Here is a 15,904-nt window from a genome sequence, read left to right on the forward strand (position 1 = left end):
TCACAAGTATCCCTGTATCTGTGAATAAACAGAATATTCCTAATTTAAGTCCATATGTGTCAACTCAAAAACAGAATACCCTACTTGAGTATCCCAAATAATAACGTGATATTCAAGGACATCAACCACCCGAGCCATTGCCTGTTCACCCCGCTATCATCCAGAAGGCGAGGTCAGTACAGGTGCATGAAAGCTGGAACCGAGAGACTGAAAAACAGCTTCTATCTCAAGGCCATCAGACTGTTAAACAGCCGTCACTAACACATTACAGGCATAGACTAGGAATCCCTGGCCACATTAAGTAATGGAACACTAGTCACTTTAATAATGTTACTCAGCTCATATGTATATACTGTATTCTATACTATTCTACGGAATCTTAGTCACTTGATAATGTTTACATATCTTGCATTATTTATCTCATATGTATATACTGTATTCTATACTATTCTACGGTATCTTAGTCACTTAATGTTTACATATCTGGCATTATTCATCCCATATGTATATCCTGTTTTCTATACTATTCTACTGTATCTTAGTCCATTCCGCTCTGACATTGCTCGTCCATATGTATATAGTCTAAATTCATTCCTACTTAGATTTGTGTGTATTGGGTATATGTTGTGTAATTTGTTAGATATTACTGCACTGTTGGAGCTAGAAGCACAAGCATTTCACTACACTCGCAATAACATCTGCTAATCACGTCTATGTGACCAATAACATTTGATTTGATATTGTTGTGCATGTAAACGTGGTCACTGCCAACTAACAAGTGGGTTTTGACTACATGGGATGCAGCTCTCAGAAGTGACTTTTCGTAGCAGATGGTTTAGAATAGCAGGAAATTAGCTTAAAAAAAATATATATTTTCTCATTGTAAAATGTGTAGAATTAGTTATAAAACTGCAACAATTGTTTTGTGTACCATGTTAAAATGTAAAAAGACAAGAGTTTCTATTGGAAAAATTCAGGAATGTCCCTCCCCGTTTCGTTCCGTTTAAGAAACTTTCGCAACAGAATCGGTGGAATGAATACACCCCAATTCACGTGTTTCCATTGCACTTCAGTGCACACAAATTACTCGTAAAACCTTTCTAGCAAGGGCGATATTGCGCGTGCACGAGACTGGCTTGCCATAGAAAACAAAGCTGTCTGCGCGGCATCCATTACAGCGGATGGTGCAGACTTCGGCAATATATGAATATAGACGCCAGAAAACACTCCTAAATATGGATTTACAGCGGGTATAGGATCATTTGAGACTCGGGCCTGTAAGGGCAGTGAGACTGCAGGACACTCGCGAAACATACAGTTTTTCTCGGGGTGCTTTGTCTTGGCCAGCGAGCAAACCATCATTGTCATTCGATTGGAAGGTTTTCGACTAGTGTTTGCTAGATGGGGGCTGGGGTACATCGCCATGTTGTTATCAAATAGTAACTGTTAAAAAAGACATCTTGAAGTAAAGGCGGAAATTTTGTCCACCAGGTCCTTCGTTTTGGCCACAGGGAACCGAATCTCAACAGTCGCGGAACCCACCACTGACTGTTGTCGTCGGTGACATGGCGGAGCAAGGCTACTCTTCTTGGTGAGTGCGCATAGGTATAGCCATTGCACGAGCTGGCTAATAGCCTGACTTGATTGCTGTATGTACTTTTCTTTCTTTTTTACATAGGAACGAAGCAGGTTGTCAACTATATCTAAGTAAATCGGCCGCTATTTTGCTTAACTAGAATTAGATGGCCCTGTTTTCAAATTGTGTTCGCGAGCTAACTAACTACTGTCCAAGTAAAGGGCTAGCACGCTATCTGCCAGTTAGCTAACTTAGCCGCTCGTCTTAATGTTGGCATTTCATTGGTCATACGGAAATGGTTATGCAAGGTAGACGAATCTGTAAGGTTGTATATAACTAACGTTAGTTCGCCAACTCCTATCAAAATAATATTATTAAGTTAGCTATCTAGCTTGTAAGCCCCTCGTCAACATTTTTTTTGAATGCATAAATATCTTATTGCTACATCTCGTTAGCCAGTTGCACACAAAGGGAGCCTATGAGCGTAGCTAGCCTACCGAACCAGTTTACGCTTGCTAGCCAGACTACGTTAGCCGAAAAGCTCACCGGCTCTATTCGTGGAATGTCTAATTTTTCACACAATAATTATGTTGCCATTGTGATATATTTATGACACGCCCGGTGTTTTATAAAGTCGGAGAGAAATAGCTATGTTATTGAGTCATCCATTTTTATTTTGTTAATGACGTGCGCAGCTGGCTTGCTAGCAAGTCAACACCTCTAGCTTGTTTAGCTAACGTTAGCTAACTTGTTAGGTTATCTTGATTGTCCATCATAATAACCTGCTTCCTAAGAGTAGCTAGCTGGCTAAATAAGGCATTGATCTGTTTTGATCTGGGTTTATCTTCCCGCATTGCAAACAACTACCTCTTCCCCTACTGTATTTATTTATTTTGCTCCTTTACACCCCAGTATTTCTACTTTGCACACTCATCTACTGTCAAATCTACCATTCCAGTGTTTTAATTGCTATATTGTATTTACTTCGCCACCATGGCCTATTTATTGCCTGTACCTCCCTTATCTCACCTCATTTGCTCACATTGTATATAGACTTATTTTTCTACTGTATTATTGACTGTATGTTTGTTTTACTCCATGTGTAACTCAGTTGTTATGTGTCGAACTGCTTTGCTTTATCTTGGCCAGGTCGCCTACCTGGTTAAATGAAGGTGAAAAAAATAAAAATAATTGTTAGCTATAACTAACTGATTGCAATCCCTACTTGCCTACCTGGTTAAATAAAGGTGAAATAAATACAAAAAATGGTTAGTTATAACTAACTGATTGCAATCCCTACTGTTATGTGCCAGAACAATAGTTTTCTAATTTTATTTTTTATGTGTGATAGCAAGTGGTGCCATGCAGACCAATATTAGGTAGACTGATAAATAACATGTCCATCAGTGCCATTTATCGATTTCTCGCAATTGGAAATGGGGTCATTTTGTCCACTTTAGCTGTACATTTGATGCAGGCCTATGCTGCAGATCATGGCATTATTAAAGTCAAATTATGTGCCATCTAAATGGCTAGTATTGTTTTTAAGTATTGATGTGGAGGCAACCATTTATAGCTCAGACACATCGGTAGGATTGTCAAACGTTTGCCTGTGTCGGCAGTTGATCTCTTTTGTGTTAACACAGCAAAGACCTTGAAGTCGTCAGCCATTCAGCCTTGTTAAAATACTCCAAACCAGAAGGCGGCAGTAGCATTGTTTGGCAATGCATGTCTGTGTATGTTGCTTAGGTTTGGTCTAGATTCCAACGTTAGTTAGCTAGCTGCACTAATGTTGCTATTTTGCAGAAAGCCCATGTTTGTTTGTTTATTTATTTGAACCTTTATTTTACTAGGCAAGTCAGTTAAGAACAAATTCTTATTTACAATGACTGCTTACACAGGCCAAACACGGACGATGCTGGGCCAATTGTGCGCCGCTCTATGGGACTCCCAATCACGGCTGGTTGTGATACAGCCTGGATTCAAACCAGGGTGTCTGTAGTGACGTCTCTAGCACTGAGATGCAGTGCCTTAGACTGCTGTGCCACTCGGGAGCCCATCTGGCTTGATAATACTAGCCAGATGGCCACAGCTAGATAACTACCTAGCAAGATGACAAAGAAACTATTTCATTCACTCTCCATAATCATGGGGAGTGGAGGGTGAGAGTTTTTTTGTGTGTGTGTGGGGGGGATTTTGGATGGTTGAGGGGCAGCTCTCGGGGGAACTGTGTTGGAGGTGTTAGATGGTTGGTGACCTTGCGGTTGGGAGCTTGGGCCGGTGTCCGAGAGGTCGCTGGTTTGGGTCCCCGATTTGGCTTGGTGGGAGATCTGTCGATGTGCCCTTTGGTGGGGCGCTTGACCCTGGATGCTCTGTATGGCTGCATCATGTTATGGGTATGCTTGTAATCATTAACCTCTCTAGGGCAGGTGGCACCAAATCGTCCCACCTACGTAACAGCCAGTTGAATCCTGTGGCGTGATTTTCAAATACCTTAGAAATGCTATTACTTCAATTTCTCAAACATATGACTATTTTACAGCTATTTAAAGACAAGACTCTCGTTAATCTAACCACACTGTCCGATTTCAAAAAGACTTTAAAACGAAAGCAAAACATTAGATTATGTCAGCAGAGTACCCAGCCAGAAATAATCAGACACCCATTTTTCAAGCTAGCATATAATGTCACAAAAACCCAGAAGACAGCTAAATGCAGCACTAACCTTTGATGATCTTCATCAGATGACACACCTAGGACATTATGTTATACATGCATGTTTTGTTCAATCAAGTTCATATTTATATCAAATAACAGCTTTTTACATTAGCATGTGACGTTCAGAACTAGCAAACTTCCGGCGAATTTACTAACAATTTACTAAATTACTCACGATAAACGTTCACAAAAAGCATAATTATTTTAAGAATTATAGATACAGAACTCCTCTATGCACTCGCTATGTCCGATTTTAAAATAGCTTTTCGGTGAAAGCACATTTTGCAATATTCTAAGTAGATAGCCCGGCATCACAGGGCTAGCTATTTAGACACCCAGCAAGTTTAGCCTTCACCAAACTCCGATTTACTATTAGAAAAGTTTGATTACCTTTCCTGTTCTTCGTCAGAATGCACTCCCAGGACTTCTACTTCAATAACAAATGTTGGTTTGGTCCAAAATAATCCATAGTTATGTTCAAACAGCGGCGTTTTGTTCGTGCGTTCAAGACACTATCCGAATGGTAAATAAGGGTCACGTGCACGGCGCATTTCGTGACAAAAGATTTCTAAATATTTCATTACCGTACTTCGAAGCATGTCAACCGCTGTTTAAAATCCATTTTTATGCCATTTTTCTCGTAAAAAAGCGATAATATTCCGACCGGGAATCTGCAATTAGGTAAACAGACGAAAGAAAATATATCACTGGGTCGACTCGGGCACGCGCCTAAGCCCTTTGTCCTCTGATCGGCCACTTGGCAAAGGCGATAATGTGTTTCAGCCAGAGGTTGCCTCGATATCGTTCAGCTTTTTCCCGGGCTCTGAGAGCCTATGGGAGCCGTAGGAAGTGTCACGTTACAGCTAAGATCCTGACTCTTCAATAAACAGAGACAAGAAGAACGACACCTTGTCAGACAGGCCACTTCCTGCATGAAATCTTCTCAGGTTTTTGCCTGCCGTATGAGTTCTGTTGTACTCACAGACACCATTCAAACAGTTTTAGAAACTTTAGGGTGTTTTCTATCCAAAGCCAATAATTATATGCATATTCTAGTTACTGGGCAGGAGTAGTAACCAGATTAAATCGGGTACGTTTTTTATCCGGCCGTGTAAATACTGCCCCCTAGCCCTAACAGGTTTTAAGGACTGGAGGTTTTCATGATTTAAAAAAAAAAAAATGTAATTGAGCTAAGTGCAGGCAAAATTCTAAAGGAAAACCTTGTTTAGTCTGCTTTCCACCAGACACTGGGAGATGAATAGACCTTTTTTCCCCTCTTTTTTTATACCTTTTATTTAACTAAGCAAGTCAGTTAAGAACACATTCTTATTTTCAATGACGGTCTAGGAACAGTGGGTTAACTGCCTTGTTCAGGGGCAGAATGACAGATTTGATCTTGCTACCTTTCGGTTACTAGTCCAACGCTCTAACCACTAGGCTACCTGCTGCCCCTTTCAGCAAGACAATAACCTAAAACACAAGGTCAAATCTGCATTTTATAGTTTTGACTAAAATCTACTTGAAAATCTATGTCAAAACCTGAAAATATTTGTCCAGCAATGATCAACAACCAATTTGACAGAGCTTGAAGAATTTTGAAAAGAATAATGTGCAAATGTGACCGAAAATTTGAAAATGTTTATTTTTTTATTTTTTACATTGGATAAAAGTAGAGACTCAGAGCTACAAAATGGTATTTCATACACTATAGTTGAGGAACAATGGGAAAGTATTTTTGCTTTGAAAGTTGATCAACTTGTAAACTCACTTTTGAGAAAATGTTTTTTGAATGTTTTGGTACTGCTATTGGAGAGCCCTTCTTTGTCTATACCCATTCAGCATTGTTCACACCCTCTTAAGCTTTAGCCCCACCCATCACTTTAAGGGTTGATCTATATGTAACGTTACTAACACCAGTCAAGCACCCAAGCCAACTTGCTAGCTATTTCCAGACATGTAAGTGAGAGAGAACAGCTCGCTGAACATTACTCGCCCTAGCAGAGCTGGTTAGGCTGTTATGTTATCCAGAGCGTTGGTGATTGTCCGTTCGTAAATTCAAAACGTTTCGCGTTCAGAGCACACACTGGACGCTCTGGCCGATGAGTTGATCCAAACGTTCTGACCTCACAGCTTGGGTGCTTGACTGCCGTTAACTGGCTAACATTGGCTAGCTACTTCCAGACACATAATGAGAGAACGCCCCACTCTGACCATTTTACTCACCCTAGCAGAGCTGGTTAGGCTGTTTTCATGTTATCCAGAGCATTGGTGACTAACTCTGCTGCTGGCAACAATTTAGGTACGCATTTATGCAGACACTGGTGGCCATATTCAACACGTAACGTTAGCTAGCGAGCCAGCCAGCTAACGTTAGCTAGCTAACTAGGTAAACAATGAAGCATAATCACAACTCATGACGTTACTACCCTGCATGAATCTGCAGGTAGCTAACCAACCAGGTTCAATGTTAGCTAGGTAACATTTGGCTATAGCTAGCTAAGCAAATGGCTCTTTCTGTCAATTTGAAATGTGTAATATCTGAAAATGTAGCTAGCTAGACTATCTTACCCGTATACGTCATTCATGGTTGGACACGTCTCCTGTGGGATGCCATGGTTGCCCTTAGTTTGATGCTGTAATCCAGAGACGGGTGTTTTCTCTATCTCCTTAGCTATCATACTCTAATTCCACTGATTTTCAAAACTCAGTTCTCCAGAAAGTGGAGAGCAATGTGTATGCCGTTTTAATATATAGCATCAATTTTATTTAAAAAATCCGCATTAGACAGGATTACCTAGACATACTGACCAGCTCAAATAGACAGAAGTGTGCTATATGGCAGACCAATCCAAACTCATCTCTCGTCATTTCCACCCCATTCATTATCTCAGCCAATCAGGGCTAGCGGGAAGTTTGCCTCACTTTTTCTTTGACTAAACCAACTAGGCTCGTAATGTAACAATTTTATTTGTATTTACAGAAGGCATACGTTTTTTTATTAAGGCACATGAAATTCACATGTTCGAGAAGGCATTTCTGCCAAAAAAAAACGCAATTTGTTTAAAAAACAAACGTTTCCGTTCAAACGGCTCTCCTGTGAAGTAGTGACATAGGCCTAGTTTTCTGAAACAGATCACATGTTGAACAATCCAGGCATAGAATGCTGTTAGACTTATCCAGAAAGACTCTCAGCTGTAATTTCTGCCAAAGGTGACGCTAACATATATTGACTCGGGGGGGGGGGGGGGGGGAGTGAATTATTTGAATACATTCTAACATTTGGAAAAAATATTCTACTTTGACATTGGAGTGTTGTGTGTACAGTGAGGGAAAGTATTTGATCCCCTGCTTATTTTGTACGTTTGCCCACTGACAAAGAAATTGTCAGTCTATAATTTTAATGGTAGGTTTATTTGAACAGTGAGAGACCGAATAACAACAGAAAAATGCATGTCAATAATGTTATCATATGATTTGCATTTTATTGAGGGAAATAAGTATTTGACCCCTCTGCAAAACATGACTTAGTACTTGGTGGCAAAACCCTTGTTGGCAATCAGAGGTCAGACGTTTCTTGTAGTTGGCCACCAGGTTTGCGCACATCTCAGGAGGGATTTTGTCCCACTCTTCTTTGTAGATCTTCTCCAAGTCATTAAGGTTTCGAGGCTGACGTTTGGCAACTCGAACCTTCACCTCCCTCCACAGATTTTCTATGGGATTAAGGTCTGGAGACTGGCTAGGCTACTCCAGGACCTTAATGTGCTTCTTCTTGAGCCACTCCTTTGTTGCCTTGGCTGTGTGTTTTGGGTCATTGTCATGCTGGAATACCCATCCACGACCCATTTTCAATGCCCTGGCTGAGGGAAGGAGGTTCTCACCCAAGATTTGACGATACATGGCACAATCCATCGTCCCTTTGATGCGGTGAAGTTGTCCTGTCCCCTTAGCAGAAAAACAGCCACAAAGCATAATGTTTCCACCTCCATGTTTGACGGTGGGAATGGTGTTCTTGGGGTCATAGGCAGCATTCCTCCTCCTCCAAACACGGCGAGTTGAGTTGATGCCAAAGAGCTCCATTTTGGTCTCATCTGACCACAACACTTTCACCCAGTTGTCCTCTGAATCATTCAGATGTTCATTGGCAAATTTCAGACGGGCATGTATATGTGCTTTCTTGAGCAGGGGGACCTTGCGGGCGCTGCAGGATTTCAGTCCTTCACGGCGTAGTGTGTTACAAATTGTTTTCTTGGTGACTATGGTCCCAGCTGCCTTGAGATCATTGACAAGATTCTTCCGTGTAGTTCTGGGCTGATTCTCACCGTTCTCATGATCATTGCAACTCCACAAGGAGAGATCTTGCATGGAGCCCCAGGCCGAGGGAGATTGACAGTTCTTTTGTGTTTCTTCCATTTGCGAATAATCGCACCAACTGTTGTCACCTTCTCACTAAGCTGCTTGGCGATGGTCTTGTAGTCCATTCCAGCCTTGTGTAGGTCTACAATCTTATTCCTGACGTCCTTGGAGAGCTCTTTGGTCTTGGCCATGGTGGAGAGTTTGGAATCTGATTGATTGCTTCTGTGGACAGGTGTCTTTTATACAGGTAACAAGCTGAGATTTGGAGCACTCCCTTTAAGAGTGTGCTCCTAATCTCAGCTTGTTACATCTATAAAAGACACCTGGGAACCAGAAATCTTTCTGAATGAGAGGGGTCAAATACTTATTTCCCTCATTAAAATGCAAATCAATTTCTAACATTTTTGACATGCGTTTTTCTCGTTTTTTTTGTTCTGTCTCTCACTGTTCAAATAAACCTACCATTAAAATTATAGACTGATAATTTCTTTGTCAGTGGGCAAACGTACAAAATCAGCAGGGGATCAAATACTTTTTTCCACTCACTGTAGATCGCTGACAAAAAATTACAAGCCCATTTGAGTCCCACGTTGTAACACTATAAAATGTTGAAAGTCGAGTGGTGTGATTTATGTTCTGAAGGCACTGTACATGTCATGATTTAAGTTTATAAATAAAAATATTTCACTTAATTGAATCGCAACTGTTCTGAGTAAACTAAATACAAGTCATTTTTAAATTGTTGGGGGACTTTTTGGGAATTACTGTTTCCTAGGCTTGGGTGGCCAACTACAACTACCCTTGGGTGACCAGAGTATTTGGAAAAAGCCACAGGATGGTTTTTCCAATACTGTCAAAACTCGTTCTTTGAAGTTTTCAATACATTTTGATTTTTTTTTGTTGCTACTTTTTAAGTCATTACCTGCAGTCAACTTGTGCAATACCTTAAGAGAAAGCCAATTTGTGTTCTTCATTTCACCTGTCACATTATTTTACATTATGAAGCTTACCGCAGTTCTTCAGAACAGTTGAACCAGTCACGTGTTTGTAAATAGCACAACGGGAGAACACGGGAACTGGTGAGCCCATAGTCCTATCGATGAGTCTCTGTTGTGTGGCGCACAGGTGATGAAATCACTTGTATGCAATTCACTACTAAATGTTTTCCATCCGATAGCTTATAATGGCTATCTGTACAGTTGCCACTTTTTACTTGTGCTTCCTACTAGTGTTTTTTTCCCCCTTTCTAACTCAGTTCTTCTCCCTTCTGCTCCATCTACGCATGCCGTCTTCCTTCAGAAAAGCATGCATTACAACTTTGTTCATTTGCACAATTTTGTAGTTCACTTTCGCTCAAATCTCCATACTCACTGAAAATGTATTTATTTATTTCACCTTTATTTAACCAGGTAGGCCATTTGAGAACAAGTTCTCATTTACTGCGACCTGGCCAAGATAAAGTAAAGCGGTGCGATACAAACAACAGAGTTACACATGGGATAAACAGACAGTCACAATAGAAAAGTCTTTTTGCAGTGTGTGCAAATGTAGTAAGATTCGGGAGGTAAGGCAATAAATAGGCCATAGTAGCGAAATAATTACAATTTAGCAATTAAACACTGGAGTGATAGATGTGCAGAAGATGAATGTGGAAGTAGAGATACTGGGGTGCAAAGGAGCAAAAAAATTAATATGGGGATGAGGTAGTTGGGTGGGCTATGTACAGGTGCAATGATCGGTAAGCTAATAATAATTGACTGGGGCTGTTCATGGCTCGGGCAAGGCCCCTTAGTTCCAGTGAAGGGAAATCTTAAAGCTACAGCATACAATGACATTCTAGACGATTCTGTGCTGCCAACTTTGTGGCAATAGTTTTGGGAAGGCCCTTATAGCATGACAATGCACCCATGCCCAAAGTGAGGTCCATGCAGAAATGGTTGTTGAGATCCGTGTGGAAGAACTTAACTGGCCTGCACAGAGCCCTGACCTCAACCCCATCGGACACCTTTGGGATGAATTGGAACGGCGACAGCAAGCCAGGCCCAACATCAGTGCCTGACCTCACTAATGGTGTTGCGGCTGAATGGAGTGTCCTCAACAATGTTCCAACATCTAGTGGAAAGCCTTCCCATAAGAGAAGGCTGTTATAGAGGCAAAGGGGGGACCACCTCCATATTAATGCCCATGATTTTGGAATGAGATGTTCATCAAGCAGGTGTCCACATACTTTTGGCCGTGTAATGTGTGTGTACTGTGCATTTGGAAAGTATTCAGACCCCTTCACAGTTTGTTACGTTACAGCCTTATTCTAAAATTGATTAAATATTTTTTTCCCTCCTCAATCTACGCACTACCCCATAATGACAGCTTTTTGTTGTTGACATCACCTTTTGCTATGAGACTCGACATTGAGATCAGGTGCATCCTGTTCCCATTGATCATCCTTGATGTTTGTAGAACTTGGAGTCCACCTGTGGTAAATTCAATTGATTGGACATGATTTGGAAAGGCGCACACACCTGTCTATATAAGATCCCACAGTTGACAGTGCATATCAGAGCAGAAACCAAGCCATGAGGTCAAAGGAATTGTCCGCACAGCTCAGAGACAGGATTGTGTCAAGGCACAGTTCTGGGGAAGGGTACCAAAAACAAATGTCTGCAGCATTGAAGGTCCCCAAGAACACTGTGGCCGCCATCATTCTTCTTTGGGAAAGAGGGGCAGTATTGAGTAGCTTGGATGAATGACGTGCCCAGAGTAAACTGCCTGCTACTCAGGCCCAAAAGCTAGAATATGCATAGAATTAGTAGATCTGGATAGAAAACACTGAAGTTTCTAAAACTGTTTGAATGATGTCTGTGAGTATAACAGAACTCATATGGCAGGCAAAAACCTGAGAGAAAATCCAACCAGGAAGTGGGAAATCTGAGGTTTGTAGTTTCTCAAGTGATTGCCTATCCAATATACAGTGTCTGTGGGGTCATATTGCACTTCCTAAGGCTTCCACTAGATGTCATAATTGCAAAGTATGCTTTCTCCGTAAAGCCTTTTTGAAATCGGACACTGTGGTTGGATTAATGAGAAGTTCATCTTTAAAATGGTGTATAATACTTGTATGTTTGAGGAATTTTAATTGAGATTTTTGTTGTTTTGAATTTGGCACCAAGCTATTTCACTGGCTGTTGGCACATATCCCAGAGAGGTTAAATGGAAGAAGTTTGGAACCACCAAGACTCTTCCTAGAGCTGACTGCCCAGCCAAACTGAGCAATCGAGGGAGAAGGGCCTTGGTCAGGGAGGTGACCAAGAACCCAATGGTCACTGACAGAGCTCCAGAGTTACTCTGTGGAGATGGTTGTCCTTCTGGAAGGTTCTCCCCATCTCTGCAGCACTCCACCAATCAGGCCTTTATGGTGGAGTGGCCAGACAGAAGCCTCTTCTCAGTAAAAGGCACATGACAGCCCACTTGGAGTTTGCCAAAAGGCACTTAAAGGACTCTCAAACCATGATAAACAAGATTCTCTGGCCTGTTTTTTTACATTTATTTATATTTTTTGTATTTTATTAGGATTCCCATTAGCTGTTGCAAAAGCAGCAACAGCTAATGGGGAACCAAGATTGAACTCTTTGGCCTGAATGCCAAGCATCACATTTGGAGGAAACCTGACACCATCCCTACGGTGAAAGGTAGTGATGGCAGCATCATGCTGTGGGGATATTTTTCAGAGCCAGACACTGGGCGACTAGTCAGGATCGATGGAAAGATGAACAGAGCAAAGTATAGCGAGATCCTTGATCAAAACCTGCTGCAGAGCGCTCAAGACCTCAAACTCGGATGAAGGTTCCTCTTCCAACAGGACAACGACCCTAAGCACACAGCCAAGACAACACAGGATTGGCTTCGGTACAAGTCTCTGAATGTCCATGAGTGGCCCAGCCAGAGCCTGGACTTGAACCTAATCGAACATTACACCTCTGCTGTTTTCAATCAGGATCTCAGCGATCACTGCCTCATTGCCTGCATTGGTTATGGGTCCGCAGTCAAACGACCACCCCTCATCACTGTCAAACGCTCCCTAAAACACTTCTGCGAGCAGGCCTTTCTAATCGATCTGGCCCGGGTATCCTGGAAGGATTTTGACCTCATCCCATCAGTAGAGGAGACCTGGATGTTCTTTAAAAGTAATTTCCTCACCATCTTAAATAAGCATGCCCCTTTCAAAAAAAATGTAGAACTAAGAACAGATATAGCCCTTGGTTCAGACCTGACTGCCCTTGACCAGCACAAAAACATCCTGTGGCGTACTGCACTAGCATCGAATAGTCTCCGCGATATGCAACTTTTCAGGGAAGTCAGGAACCAATACACACAGTCAGTTAGGAAAGCAAATGCTAGCTTTTTCAAACAGAAATTTGCATCCTGTACCTCTAACTCCAAAAAGTTCTGGGACACTAAAGTCCTTGACGAATAAGAGCACCTCATCCCAGCTGCCCACTGCACTGAGACTAGCAAACACGGTCACCACCGGTTTTTAAATCCACGATAATTGAGAATTTCAATAAGCATTTCTCTACGGCTGGCCATGCTTTCCACCTGATTTCCCCAACCCCGGGCAACCTCTCCACACCCCCCGCAGCTACTTGCCAAAGCCTTCCCAGCTCTCCTTCACCCAAATCCAGATAGCAGATGTTCTGAAGGAGCTGCAAAACCTGGACCTGTACAAATCAGCTGGGGTAGACAATCTGGACCCTCTCTTTCTAAAATTATCCGCCGCCATTGTTGCAACCCCTATTTCTAGTCTGTTCAACTTCTTTTTCGTATCGTCCGAGATTCCTAAAGATTGGAAAGCTGCCGCGGCCATCCCCCTCTTCAAAGGGGGTGACACTCTAGAGCCAAACTGCTATAGACCTATATCCATCCTGCCCTGTCTTTTCTTAAGTCTTGGAAAGCCAAGTTAACAAACAGATCACTGACCATTTCGAATCCCACCGTACCTTCTCCACTGTGCAATCTGGTTTCCGAACTGGTCACGGCTGCACCTCAGCCACGCTCAAGGTACTACACTATCATAACCGCCATCGATAAAAGAAAGTACTGTGCAGCTGTCTTCATCGACCTGGCCAAGGCTTTCGACTCTGTCAATCACCGTATTCTTATTGGCAGACTCAACGGCCTTGGTTTCTCAAATGACTGCCTCGCCTGGTTCACCAACTATTTCTCAGAGTTCAGTGTGGCAGATTGGAGGGCCTGTTGTCTGGACCTCTGGCAGTCTCTATGGGGGTACCACAGGGTTCAGTTCTCTTTTCTCTGTATATATCAACGATGTCGCTCTTGCTGCAGGTGATTCCCTCATCCACCTCTACGCAGACAACACCGTTCTGTATACATCTGGCCCTTCTTTGGACACTGTGTTAACAAACCTCCGAATGAGCTTCAATGGCATGTGACCTCCAACTGCTCTTAAACGCCCGTAAAACTAAATGCATGCTCTTCAACCGATCGCTGCCCGCCCGACTAGCATCACTACTCTGGACGGTTCTGACTTAGAATATGTGGACAAATACCTAGGTGTCTGGCTAGACTGTAAACTCTCTCCTTCCAGACTCGTGTTAAGCATCTCCAATCCAAAATTAAATCTACAATCGGCTTCCTATTTTGCAACAAAGCCTCCTTCACTCATGCTGCCAAACACACCCTCGTAAAACTGACTATCCTACCGATCCTCAACTTTGGCGATGTCATTTACAAAATAGCCTCCAACACTCTACTCAGACTGCTTCCAGTTTGCTATCACAGTGCCATCCGTTTTGTCACCAAAGCCCCATATAATACCCACCACTGCGACCTGCATGCTCTCGTCGGCTGGCCCTCGCTACATATTTGTCGCCAGACCCACTGGCTCCAGGTCATCTTTAAGTCTTTGCTAGGTAAAGCTCCGCCTTATCTCAGCTCACTGGTCACCATAACAACACCCACCCGTAGCACGCGCTCCAGCAGGTATATCTCACTGGTCATCCCCAAAGCCAACACCTAATTTTGCCGCCTTTACTTCCTGTTCTCTGCTGCCAATGACGGGAACGAATCGCTGAAGTTGGAGACTTATCTCCCTCACTAACTTTAAGCATCAGCTATCTGAGCAGCTTGCCGATCACTGCAGCTGTACACATTCCATCTGTAAATAGCCCATCCAACTACCTACCTCATCCCCATATTGTTTTTATTTTTTTTGCTCTTTTACACACCAGTATTTCTACTTGCACATCTCACTCCACTGTTTATTTGCTAAATTGTAATTACTTCGCTACTATTGGCCTATTTATTGCCTTACCTCCTTACTCCATTTGCACACACTGTGTATTTATTTTTCTATTGTGTTATTGTCTGTACTTTTGTTTATCCCATGTGTACCTCTGTTGTTTTTTGTCACACTGCTTTGCTTTATTTTGATCAGGTCACAGTTGTAAATGAGAACTTGTTCTCAACTGGCCTACCTGGTTAAGTAAAAAATAAAACAATGTAGAAATAGTAGCCTACTTTGACAACAATTCAGTTATTGTACAAGTATTAGAGACATTTTTTTTTTCATTTTCATTTCACCTTTATTTAACCAGGTAGGCAAGTTGAGAACAAGTTCTCATTTACAATTGCGACCTGGCCAAGATAAAGCAAAGCAGTTCGACAACATACAACAACACAGAGTTACACATGGAGTAAACAACATACAGTCAAAAATACAGTAGAAAAAAAATAAGATTATATACAATGTGAGCAAATGATGTGAGATAAGGGAGGTAAAGGCAAAAAAATGCCATGGTGGCAAAGTAAATAAAGTATAGCAAGAAACACTGGAATGGTAGATTTGTAGTTTGAAGAAAGTTCAAAGTTCAAATCTAAATAATATAAATAAAATCTAAATAATCTAAATAAGCAAAATAAATAAATACAGTAGGGGAAGAGGTAGTAGTTTGGGCTAAATTATAGATGGGATATGTACAGGTGCAGTGATCTGTGAGCTGCTCTGACAGCTGGTGCTTAAAGCTAGTGAGGGAGATGTGTTTCCAGTTTCAGAGATTTTTGTAGTTCGTTCCAGTCATTGGCAGCAGAGAACTGGAAGGAGAGACGACCAAAGGAGGAGTTGGCTTTAGGGGTGACCAGAGAGATATACCTGCTGGAGCGCGTGCTACAGGTGGGTGCTGCTATGGTGACCAGTGAGCGGAGATAAGTGGGGACTTTACCTAGCAGGGTCTTGTAGATGAC

The 15,904-nt window shown here is 42.0% G+C and overlaps 1 protein-coding gene across 2 annotated transcripts in view; it reads left to right on the forward strand.

Moving 5' to 3' along the window:
* The first annotated feature begins 1,088 nt into the window (after positions 1-1,088).
* LOC115204170 (signal peptide peptidase-like 3) overlaps positions 1,089-15,904 on the forward strand; it is a 48,529-nt gene continuing 33,713 nt past the window's right edge. For both annotated transcript variants that reach the window (XM_029769541.1, XM_029769542.1), the window contains exon 1: positions 1,089-1,591. In XM_029769541.1, coding sequence (XP_029625401.1) covers positions 1,566-1,591 — 26 coding nt within the window. In that variant the 5' untranslated portion in view covers positions 1,089-1,565. The remainder of the gene's footprint in view (positions 1,592-15,904) is intronic.

The sequence above is a fragment of the Salmo trutta genome, chromosome 12 (genome assembly GCF_901001165.1).
Source record: "Salmo trutta chromosome 12, fSalTru1.1, whole genome shotgun sequence".
NCBI classification, from domain to species: domain Eukaryota; kingdom Metazoa; phylum Chordata; class Actinopteri; order Salmoniformes; family Salmonidae; genus Salmo; species Salmo trutta.